At 39.4% G+C, this 12177-nt stretch overlaps 1 protein-coding gene across 1 annotated transcript in view; it reads left to right on the top strand.

Moving 5' to 3' along the window:
- The window catches only part of slc8a2a (solute carrier family 8 member 2a), a 74779-nt gene that overhangs the window by 59873 nt on the left and 2729 nt on the right, over nucleotides 1–12177 (top strand). Inside the window, exons 4-11 of the mRNA XM_014027219.1 lie at nucleotides 860–1087; nucleotides 1639–1917; nucleotides 2032–2466; nucleotides 3808–4169; nucleotides 7653–7756; nucleotides 8344–8361; nucleotides 8884–8996; nucleotides 10891–10990. Coding sequence (XP_013882673.1) covers nucleotides 860–1087; nucleotides 1639–1917; nucleotides 2032–2466; nucleotides 3808–4169; nucleotides 7653–7756; nucleotides 8344–8361; nucleotides 8884–8996; nucleotides 10891–10990 — 1639 coding nt within the window. The remainder of the gene's footprint in view (nucleotides 1–859; nucleotides 1088–1638; nucleotides 1918–2031; nucleotides 2467–3807; nucleotides 4170–7652; nucleotides 7757–8343; nucleotides 8362–8883; nucleotides 8997–10890; nucleotides 10991–12177) is intronic.

The following is a 12177-nucleotide window of genomic DNA, read 5'->3' as shown; positions in this document are numbered from 1 at the left end:
GTTGACTTTAAACTGTTAATGCTAAATTTTTAAGCAAATATTTAATAAGATTTATACTTAGCACAAAAAGTATAGAAATTTGTATTTGGTAGTTTATTTCTTTGTTGTACCAATGCTTCTTGGCAATACATTTTATCTACCTTATTGGCAGCACCTTCCAGAAGTTCAAAACAAGTGTCAGTAGCAACAGCAAAAAAAAGCTGTTTGGCAGTAAAGGTTTGGCAACTTTTTCATGTGTGCAACCCACATATACGGTTATACTGCTCATCCCACAAACACATGTTCCTTGGCATCATATTTAAAAGGGAATTTACCAGGTTTTCCAATAATATAAGATTATTGCCAAGAAGTATTGTTACAACAAAGAAATAATCCACCAAACAAATTTATGTACTTTTTGTGCTAAGTTTAGTTTCACTCAGAATATGATGGAGATCAGTTTCAGATGATAGTACACTGAACTTTAGAATATCTGTAAAACAGAGTAAGTTTTAGCCTTTTTTATGCTTTGTAAAGTCAGTTGTCTGAGGCAGCCATCGTAAATTGTTAACTTCAGCAGTTAAACAGCAGTAGATTGACATCCAATAACTTTATGAAAGATAATGTTGACTAATCTTTGAAACAATTTTTGAGCAGCAGCAACAAAAAAGATTTTGAGCAAAAGCACCTTAAATTTTCTTGCATGCTAGCAAAGCTTTTATGTTTCTAGCTGGGAAATATCTGTATCAAAATACTATTTAAGGTTTCCTCTTRCTTGATATTAACCGGAAAACATTAAAACTACAAAACAGAATAAAACGTACATACAGTATAAAAAATCTAAATGTGCTTGAACTTTRCTCAACTTTTCTTTATCCAGGTTTGTGGACATAACTTTGAATCAGGGGAGCTTGGCCCAGGCACCATCGTGGGAAGCGCAGCCTTTAATCTGTTTGTGATCATTGGTATTTGTGTGTGGGTGATCCCTGAAGGAGAATCTCGCAAGATCAAACACCTGCGAGTGTTCTTCATCACAGCTTTCTGGAGCATTTTTGCCTACATTTGGCTCTACCTCATCCTGGCTGTAATCTCACCTGGGATTGTAGAGGTGAGATTACTTTTACTTGATGTGACTGCTTTTTTTTGGGTTGGGCGATTGGACGGCTATACTAACCATTGGCAATTGGAATCCATCAGGCAGTAGGTTTTTTAAAAGATGCTTTTTGCTTTATTTTAGCTAATGAAATTTTCTCTCTCAAGAGTTCTGACCTGTAAACAACTGCGCAATTCAAATCCAATTCCGAACACAGTGAAATGTAAACTGATTGTGTGCAATCAACCTAATTTATTTTYAGCAGCACTGCCTCTAACTTTCTGTCAGCTGTTGGTTCAGTCCACAGTCCGACACTGCTGTTGTTTTCTTGCTCAGCATGTTTTAGTTAATGAAATTTGAATCAGTTTTGGTTAAAAGTGTTCTTGCCATTATGAAGTTGCTTGGTTGGTCCAAGCATGCTTAAGTATAGCTGCGCAAATATAACTCCAGTTGTTACATGTGGAACTGATGATCTGTGGAAAAGTTCCAGCCTATCGCCCAACCTTTGCATTTTTATTAAACAAAATGTGTACATTATCTAATAGTCATGTTGCCTACATCACTAGGTGTGGGAAGCTGCAGTGACACTGTTGTTCTTTCCGGTATGTGTCATGTTAGCATGGATTGCTGACCGACGTTTATTTTTTTACAAATACATGCACAAGCGSTACCGTGCCAACAAGAGGCATGGCATAGTGGTAGAAATGGAAGGGGACAATTCCTTCAAGGACGTTGACATTATCATTGATGGAAAATTGTCAGACGGCAGTTTGTGTCCTGGAAACCAGTCTAGTGTGGCTGTGTCTGTGCAGACGGGTGGTGAACTAGATCAGAACAAAGAAGAGGTAAGTCGTGACTGAGGTGGAAATACGTTTTCTATTCCAAAGATGCAAGACTGAATTTTGAGTGGTGCTTGGCTTGTTTTTCTTCCATTAATACTAGTTTCCTCTCCTAAATAGGTGCATCGTATTTTGAAAGATCTGAAGGACAAACACCCAGATAAAGACCTGGACCAGCTGATTGAGATGGCAAACTACTCTGCTCTAGTTCACCAGAAGAAGAGTCGTGCCTTCTACCGTGTCCAGGCAACACGCATGCTGATAGGAGCTGGAAACATATTAAAGAAACATGCTGCTGATCGCAGACAACGTGCAGAAGGACAAGATGCTGAAAAAGCAACATGCTCATATATTTGTTTTGAAAGTTGCCAATACCACTGCACTGAAAACTGTGGCTCTCTGACTCTGGGAGTGATCCTTGATGGTGGCACAGGCCAGGACACATTTTATGTTGACTACTGTACAGAAAATGGGTCTGCCAATGCTGGATCTGACTATGAATTCACGAAAGGAACTTTGGTATTTAAACCAGGGGAAACTCGAAAAGAGATCAAGGTAATAAGACATCTTACGTGAGTGCTTTACTGTTCCAATTCCACTGTCCTGCATATTTTAGGGATTTCTACTTTGTGATAGAAGACTGCAGAACTCCTATTAGCAGAAATAACTTAAGTTATTGTACTACATATGACCTTATCAGAAAACAGAATTTAGTTTAGGCCAGGCTCAGCCTTGGAGATAGAYTGAGGAGCCCCATCATCTGGGGGAAGCTCTGAGTAGAGACACTGCTCCTTCACCTCAAAAGGAGTCAATTGAGGTGGTTTATCTGATTAAGATGCCTCCTGGACGCCTCCATTTAGAGGTGTTCTGGGCACGTCCCACAGGTAGGAGGCCCAAAGTGCACAAAGTTGTCATCTTTTTTTTCTTCCTCACCACAGGTTGTCTCTTAAAGAGAGAAAAAAATGTCTGGATATTAAATCAGCGAAATGGCTCCTGCTCCCACCTGAACATATTTTGTGTTTTGTCGGAGAAATTAATCCGACAGGTTTCTGGATTACATTTCTAATTAAATTTTGAGTAATGATTCTGCAATAACTCTCAAGATTAGCTAAGTTAATTTGGAGCAAGACGTCTTGTGAAATAATTCTAAATATGAAAGTACAAAATACGGAAACAAAACACTAAACTATGCATCATCCAGGAACTTAAGCAAGAAGACTTCATGACYGCAGCTCTATACAAACACAAACTTGGCACAGTAATTAACATACAATCACCACTGATTAGGTCAAAAACTGTCCTACCTTCTTGACCAAAAAATGTCCTGTTTCCTTTTAAGTCCTTAGTTTAGGGTTCAGTTCAAACTTGGTCTGTCTTCTCTAAACAGATTTTTAAACAAAATATCTCCTCCTCTGTTGGACATAAGCTTTGCTGAGTGCTATCCCTGCATTTTACGCACTCACGTTAGGTTTACTGTTTGTATCAGTGCACTAAAACCTTGCAGGACTAACGAAGTTGGGCAGTTTCCGAGGTAGAGGCCAGACAAAATTCAGTACCTGGTCTTCCAAGTTGGGGGTTAGACATACAGCTGACAACACTGSTTCATAAAACAATACCTTGTATGAATGTGGTGTTATGTTCCAAAAGGGATGAAGAGGACAAAGAGAGAGAGAGAAAGAGAGAGACCAAGTGTTTTTATGATGATATTTATGATAATAACTGTTGCAGTTGGCCATGTAAAACCCAATAAAATCATCACAATCACATGCACTATGAGTGTCCAGGTTCAGACTGTAACTGAGACCTCACAAGTAACCAGCCTAAAAGCTATCTTTGAAATATTGTGTCGTTTGCATTTATGAGGCATGTGACCAGGCAATCTTTTTCTCTTTGTAGGTGGGTATCTTGGATGATGAAATCTTTGAGGAAGATGAACATTTTTCTGTACGTCTTTCGAATCTGAGGTTAGAAGAGGGAGGAAATGAAGGAACAGGAACCCCACCCAAGGGTAGACTTGTAGAGCCACAGGTTGCTATCATCACTATCCTGGATGATGATCACGCTGGAATCTTTACTTTTGGGCAGCAGGTACTGAGAGTAAGTGAGAGCACCGGTATCCTTACAGTGACTGTGCTGAGGAATTCTGGCTGCAGGGGCACAGTTGCTGTGCCATATCATACAGAGGACGGCAGTGCCAAGGCTGGAGTGGACTATGAGGAGGCCAGGGGAGAGGTGGAATTTACCAACGAGCAAACCAGGTGAGGTACAGCTGACAATACAGTCTATCTTGCAGTTTCAAATAACATCAGTGTTCATCTAACTCTGACTTCTCCCCTACGCCTTTAAAACAAGTTCTTAAACAAATTTTGAAATATCCATCCAGTCCTCCATTTTCTTTCTGCTAGCAAAGCAGATATTGTTAATGTGGCAAGCCACTTCCTCACTAAATCAGAAGTGACTCGATGCCAGCTCTCCATCTATAAGGGTCCTAATTCTTTCAAACTTAAAGGTCTTACCTAAACAGTGATGAAARAATTGTTTAAGCTGGTTGCGAGGAGAATTCGTCCAGATCTGATCACATTCTTCTGAGACCCACACCCTTTTTCATTCAGGAAGTTGATCCATTGAGCAGCCTGCTGTGGACCACCTCTCGAACAGTCTCATTAACTGTGATCTTCCCCTCTTCAGACATTTGCGCTTGTTTCCATCTGGATTAGTTTTAGTGGTCTGGAGGTAGACCCCAAGGACGTTGTTTTTAATGTCATTGGGCTATAGATAACCGATGAGAACCCTTTGACTTCTAGAACCAGCACATTTGCTTTTTTAACACCATGTAAGAGTCACATCACAGGAAAATACAGAGAAATTGAATGTCCACAACYTGTAGGGGCTTTTACTGTAATTGCTCTTTTAATGAATATTGGCAAAGCAGTGCATAGTATTCATTGGCTGAAGAAGATTAGGTAACATTTAAGTCACATCAGCCGATGAGAAAAATCTGTCCCTAATCAAGCTGCATTAATTTARCCAGAATATTTGGATGATGATTGAGGATGTAGGATCTTTCATAACTCACGAGCTGAAATGTCCTTAGTCTTGTGGTTTCAAATTTAATTCACAAGAAGGTCTTCACGATGTCCACTTGTTCGATTACTTGATGAGATTTTGTGATCCATGAGAAAGGTTTAGAATTTGATACTAAAATCTTCAGCTTGCAGGTCTTTCAGAAATCTTCAGTTCTTCAGTCTTGTCCCCCACCCACCTCTTCAGATGTCTGCAGGGAATGTCCTCCAAAATCCCCCTTCCTCTGTCTTGTTCACCATTTTATACACTCAGTCAGGTAGAAGAAAGACTTTTTTTGGTATCATACTGATTTAAGAAGCTCTTATTGGTTTTGAATGCATGTCGCCCGATGAAGTGAATCAGAGGTTACCATGACAACGCTTGAATTCCTTTTTCAATGGTTGCCTCCGTCACTGACAGGTTCAAATGGTCACTTGAYGTCTGGAGTTGTAGCAGTTCCCAATTTTCTACATGCAGATTTCCTGTTTCCTCACACTCAGAGCTGACACTCTGATGCTACGTTCACACCGAACGCGTTTTGAGCGGCCAAAAAGCGCAAAACGCCTCAAGTTGAACGCGCTATGTTCAGACCGAATACACTGGTGTTCAGTCCAGAATGAGAAGCAGCTGCGGCTGCAGTGGGGTGTRGGAGGAGYGTCTGTGCTCRGCGGGTGAATYAAAGATAAAATAAAAGAAAATGGCTTTGATTTATTTACTAAAGAGCAAGCGAACATTGTGCACAGCAGATAATTAATTCACCAGATGATTTAGAGGCGATTTGTTCGGTTAGTTTCGTCACTCCAGAAGCTGCCAGCTGATGGACTATTTTTTTTTGTCCCGAGCAGCTGACCCACATCGGTACTGATATATCCAGCCAGAAAATCCAACTGCACACGGTCAATTTCAGWTAAAGATCTCCAGTCCATCTGTTTCGGATTTCAGTGGGAGACATGTCGAGTGGCGAAAAGTTCCTATTTTTTAACTCTGGCGGCTGCTGCTTCCACAGCACCGCATGCGCGGAAAACGCTCTGCGCCCCCTTCTGCCTTCCTTGCGTGCTGCCCAAAATGTACGTGACGCGACGGATCTGAGGAGATGGTTTAGTGCAGTGGTTTTTCAGTGGTTACCAAACACAGTAAAAATAAAAAGGACTGAGTCTCTGATGGTGGCTGGGTAGTGGTCTAATTGCGTTTATGGTGGTTGTTGTTGTTGTTGGCTTCTTCATACGAGTGTATTCAAAGACCATCTCCCAGACAACTAGGATAGCTTAAGCATTGTTGGAGCAACATCCACCCTTGGCCTACCAGATGAGACAACAAGAGGATTCCATCCCTRGGACCATTGCACGATCCAGACTGAGGGGGCAAGGAGTGAYGGCGTGGAGAAAAAAGCCCCAAMGTCCCTAGCTGACATTTTAAGTAATTAAACATAATACTGATGTAAAAACAGACATAACAGACATGAACTTAGTTGAGGCCAATCATAACTGTTGCTAATGATGATTAATGATTTTTACTGTTCATTGTATGGTTTAACTGTTAATAAGCTAAGGTTAAATCTTAACACACTAGGATGTTGTTGTCTCAGTTAGTAACCAGGTCAGTCKGTCACAGAGGTGTGGGGGAGATGGAACGGTGCTGARGACTTGTTCCCGACKGTAGGCCATGTTCTGGAACCTCTGGTCTCAAAAGAATAAACACAGCTGACCTGGTTAGGATTTAACGGTAGTTCAGGTTGTGTTTTCTATTTTGTTGTTGGGGTGGAATAAATGGATCATTTTACTTTATACCAGGGGTGGGATGTTAGTCAATTTCCATGAGGTGGTGTCACGCTTAGAATAATTACAGACACATAGTGCTAAATGCGAACATATAGGGTTTTGATTATAAATKTCCTTAATGTTCACATGACTGGTTGTCATGTGAAAAGGGGGAGTTGAAGAAATTTATTGGGGTGTTTACTACTGACTTTTAAAAAYACTACACATTGTATAGTCTTTTATTAGGTGAACAGTAATATATTTTTGTAATGTGGTTATCTCTGACTTAATTTATGATTTCATCTGCAGACTGGGTTGTGTGGGGCTCTTGAGCAGGGTCTGACAGACTCAGGAGGCTGTTAGTTAGCTACATGTCTGACTTAAAAATAACATASAGTAAATAAGAACTGTGATGATACCATTAGGGTGAGGAGCGATGTATGTCATCCTGATTCCGTGTAGAGACAGCCTGCCCCTTTAACGTATGTCATGAGRTGGAGTCAGGATGTGAAGAAGGCTGTTACTTGATGTGTGTTTCCTGGGTTTTTTCTCACTGTTTAGCTGGTGCCTGTYGGAGGCACATTAAAAGCTAAACAGTCCACAGCTGTGTCTGAATGGTTTTGTGTGGCTCACTCAAACATWCACATGTCATTATTATGAACTGGTATTAGATCTGAACAGGTAAAGGGTAACGAACATTGCTTATTTTTTTAACAAAACTGTAAAATAAAAAAGGGGTGTTTTGTAACAGAACATTGATAAGAGTTTCACTTAAAATTATATGGCAATAATACCATGTGTGGTGACTGTACAAACAGGTTTTTATGAAGCGTAGAACTCACAGATTTACAAGGATGTAAGTTATTGATATAGAAATAAAAGTGATTGTTTTTGTTTGTGTGTCTTCATAAAACTTTCCAGTCAGMCATTACAGGTTCGGATTCTAAATATGGAAGAATACGAGAAGCAGGAAAACTTCTTCATCATTCTTGAAAACCCCAAGTGGCTGAAGCGAGGATTTTCTGGTAAGAGTAAAAAGAATTCATCATTCCTACTTACAACTTGTGATTTTGGTTATAAAGAAATGTGATAATTCTAAACTGACTGTAGGAGCACCAAATATCACATGTGTAGAGCTGTGCACACGTCAGAGTCAATAATTTAAGATTATAATCAGATTTTGTATCTGTTTTACTGCACACACATGCCATTATTAATTGCTTGTTTCGGTGACCTCAGAGAAATACACTGGATGTTGGAGGAACTGGACTGATGCATGTTAATGGAGGACAACACTTAGTTAAGATTTCACAGCACTTGGTTTCTGGGGCTGTGTCCAAAATCAGAGTTTGGGTCCTCCGATGGGTGAATTTGTCTGAAGCTTACGTCACAGTGCCGCGCCATAGGCTGTCCAAATCCAAAGACTCCTCTGATGYGGCCAACAAACGTGTTCTTCTTTTGCCCCAATTTGAAGAACTGGTCTGATGGAGCCTCTGAATTTGGACACAGCCTGTAGCTTTGAATATTAAATAAATGTTTACCAAGTAAATTGTTTTTTTATATTGAGGCTATCAAAATGATGCATTGAGTCACCGTCTCTTTTTCTTTTTAGCACTACTACTTAACCAGGGTAAGTTTGTGTGTACCTGTAGATGTGATGTGTGTGGTTCATCTGCAATACTACTGTGAACAGAGGTGGAAATTAAAATTTTTCTCCACCGGCCGCAGTGGCCTTTTAATAAAGCAGGCAAATAAGATTGTAAGCCCACAAGTAGTATTAATTTAGGGTTCATTTTTAGGATAATGCAATACATCTGTTTTTGTTGTTGTTGTTTTTACCTTTATATGTGGGTCTTAAGAATTATAGTTGGGCTTTTAAAAAATACATTTAATTGGGTTGTGCCTCAAACACATTTACTATACAAAGATGAAAGAAGTTAAGACAAAGACTACAAAAATTAATTACATTTTTTTCCTGGTCATTCCTAATTTTCAGAGGCAAATCTTCTAAAATACTACAAAAGCCCTTTTTACAGTATAATATATTGAGAGCATGCACAATTTTGCAGTGTAATATTTGTTTCTGCCTTGAGCTTTAGCATGACTACATGGTAGACAAWATACATAAATGGAAATCCGCACTCATTGACAGGAAACCCCACCCCTGAGGAGGAAGAAGCCAGGAGGATTTCTGAAATGGGCAAACCCATTCTAGGAGAGCACAGCAGGCTGGAAGTCATTATAGAAGAAGCATGCAGTTTTAAGGTTTACATTTGAAATTTGTCTTGTTTACTATTTTAGAAACAATTCACTAAATACAGAGACTGATGAAGCTTTATTTTAAACGATCCCCTTAAAGCAGGCTAAGTGGACCATTTAAAATAAAGCTTCATAGGAGGTTAGAAGATGATACATTTTGTTTCAATTCTGAATTCCAGTCATATATTCCATACAAACCTCTTGAAATTTAAGTTAAATAATTGAAAAACTTTTTTGTTCCTTAACCACACTGTCACTTTTAATGGATCAGACTCCCAATGGAGTGATAGACCAGGTATGGTTTTCGCCAGTTTGCTGTGTTAGATGGATATGACTCTCTTGATAAAGTATTTAGAATCTGCATGTATGTGTCTTMACTTGAGATACTCTAAGACCACCTGCATCAGTGTGTGCTGTGTGAGCAGTGACTCAGTAAATTATTTTAAACATTTTGAAGTTGTGTATTCAAACAGTGATACAAGTAAGTATGAAGGTTTAAATGCAAAATACAACAAATCCATAATATTTGTTGTATTTATTTGACTTATACTGACAGACTCACACCAGCCACTAGGGCGCATATGTCAATGTATCTCTTGTGCGAGTCCAAGCCTTGGTAAATAGCAAAGGTCACATCAGGAAGGGCATTATTGAGACCCAGATTAACAATGATCACCACCGGTGCTGTTGATAAACAGGAAGTTGCAGAAACTGCTAGTTGAAGACCACTAGGATGGAGAATGGCAAAAGGCCATCAGAGAGGAGAAAAGTCAAGAGTACACAAGAGTACACTCTTGACTTGCCACTGGATGTGGCAGTTCATTAGTTGAAATAAGGCTTAAACGCTAGCAGAAAACATGACAAAACGAGACAAATATTTGTGGTGAAATAATGAAGGGTCTCTGATTATTTTTTTAGTTTTTTTGTAGACTCCAGTGGGAAGAAACCCTGTGCAGTGATGTGTACCACAACAGAAGCGATTTCCCAGGAGCTTGGCACTGTGTTTTTAGAAGCTATGAAAGGTTGGGTCGAAAACAAATGCCAAACAACCTCATGACTGCACGTTGTCTGCTTGGCTGCTGATCAACCACACTGAGCACTTAAGGTGTAAGAATAGGATTGTATCGACTGGTGAGACAGAGGGATGAGGCAAGAAAGGATGTGCAACAGATTAAGCTCTTTAAAGATAGAAATTGAAAAGTGAGGAGAGTGTAATGGGAAGATGAAGGAGTACTTTGAGGAGCTAATGACTGAGGAGAATAAACGGSAAAGAAAAGTAGAGGTCATAAAACCAGTCCTGGGAAGTGGGAAAGATYAGTGAGGATGAAGTTTGGAAAGCTTTGAAGAAGATGAAGAAGCAGGAGACAGTTGGACCTGATGACATAACAATGGATGTATGGAAATGTGTAGGACAGATGGCAGTGAGGTTTTTGACTTGATTATTCAATGACTGAAAAAGTGAGTGAGAAAATGCCTGACAAACAGAGCAAAAGTGTGCCTGTGCCACCTTTTAAGAACAAGGGTTRTAGCAACTACAGGAGAATTAGGTTGATCAGTCACAAGATGAAAACCTGGGAAAAAGTTGTGGAAGCTAGATTTAGACAAGAAATTAGTATCTATGAGCAACATTATGGTTTCATGCCAAGAAGGAGCACCACAGACATAATCTTTGTGTTGAGGATGCTGATGGACAAAGGACCAAAAGGGTCAGAAAGTACAGTGAGATGGAGGACTCGCTATGACTATTACCTTTTCCYTTAAATAAAGAAACAAGTCATGACTGTTTTAACTTGATCAATGTTTAAAAAAAACTCTAATTGTGAACATTTGTTGTTTGCACATCCACACAGGAAATTATGACTTCTGCCTTATTCTAAATCTGTTTAATTTATTGAAACAGAATACTGTGGACAAACTCCTCAAAGACACAAATCTGGCCTCTGTGATCGGCACCCACTCATGGAGGGAGCAGTTTGTTGAAGCAGTGACCGTAAGTGCAGGTCAGTGGTTACTTCATGTTATATTCAGAAAAATATTGCATGAAACATTTGTTGTTTGAGTCCAATATTCACAGCCAACAGACCTTTCTTTAATAGACATGTTTACATGGTGACCAGCTGTTTAGATATGACGTGCCTCCAGTAAAGATAAACTCTTCTGTTAATATAGGTCATGAGCATAACATGAAAAAATATGTTCTCGTAATTGATGTTACATGATGAAAATTATGTTTTGTTGTCGCACCACCTCAGAGAACCAGTTYTGTGCAGTGGGTTCTGGCAGAACTTTTTTTCTTGAAGGGGTATATACCAAGTTTAATGTAATTGGTCTGAAATTTGTTGGCATGTTTATTTGAAAAAGTKGGTGAACTGCACTGTTCTCATGTTGCTTCAGTTGCTCTGCTGAGGACCAGCTGGCTGAGGCTGTTMGAAAACATAGCCATCCTTACAATTCRTCCAGCAAAACTTTTAAAGATAGATAAATAAAAGACTTTAAAAATAGTCAATATATTCARTGAAGGAGCTATCACAATGTTTGTGCAYAGAGGAGACAGTAAGRAGACACAGGCAGCTGGCAGTGCAGGCTGTGAGAGATTACACCTTGGCCAGGTAGCTTAGGGATGTCTGTCAGATATAGTGGCGGTCTCTTCATGGCAAATTTGCAAATTAATGTTTTTCCTTGGTTCCAACTCYACCATCATCCACTAAAAATAAACTCTGGTACTGTATTGGTGCTGTGCTGTTCTGCAGTGGGATGAAGTTCTTGCAACACTTTCCCTTTAGAGGTTAAAATCTATGCGAATAAAGAACGCTTCAAAACTTTGTGGACAGATGTCTTATCCTGTCAAGTGTGCAGTTGCTTTAACTCTATATCTTCTTGCATGCAGTCTGATCTGTCACAAAAACAAGCCAGAGTGGGAACATCCAAAACATTAGCTACTCTTGCAATTTTTAGGCCCTAAAGTAAAAAAAATTATTCATACAAAAATATAAATACAATTTTAAAATTTGAAGGTTTTTGAGGTCTAAATTACAGCTGATCTTGTGATACCTAATTATATTATTTTGATTCCTAATTTTTAGAGATTTTCCTTTGTTTTGAAGAATGAATTTCTTGTTAGGGGTCCAAGCCTGCGGAACAGGGTAACCATGCTTCCAATGGAGCATGGAACCCTATTGTATCTGTT

Source organism: Austrofundulus limnaeus, unplaced genomic scaffold (assembly GCF_001266775.1).
Source record: "Austrofundulus limnaeus strain Quisiro unplaced genomic scaffold, Austrofundulus_limnaeus-1.0 Scaffold624, whole genome shotgun sequence".
NCBI lineage: Eukaryota > Metazoa > Chordata > Actinopteri > Cyprinodontiformes > Rivulidae > Austrofundulus > Austrofundulus limnaeus.
Note: the sequence above shows the minus strand (reverse complement) of the source record. Positions and strands in the feature narration are given on the sequence as shown.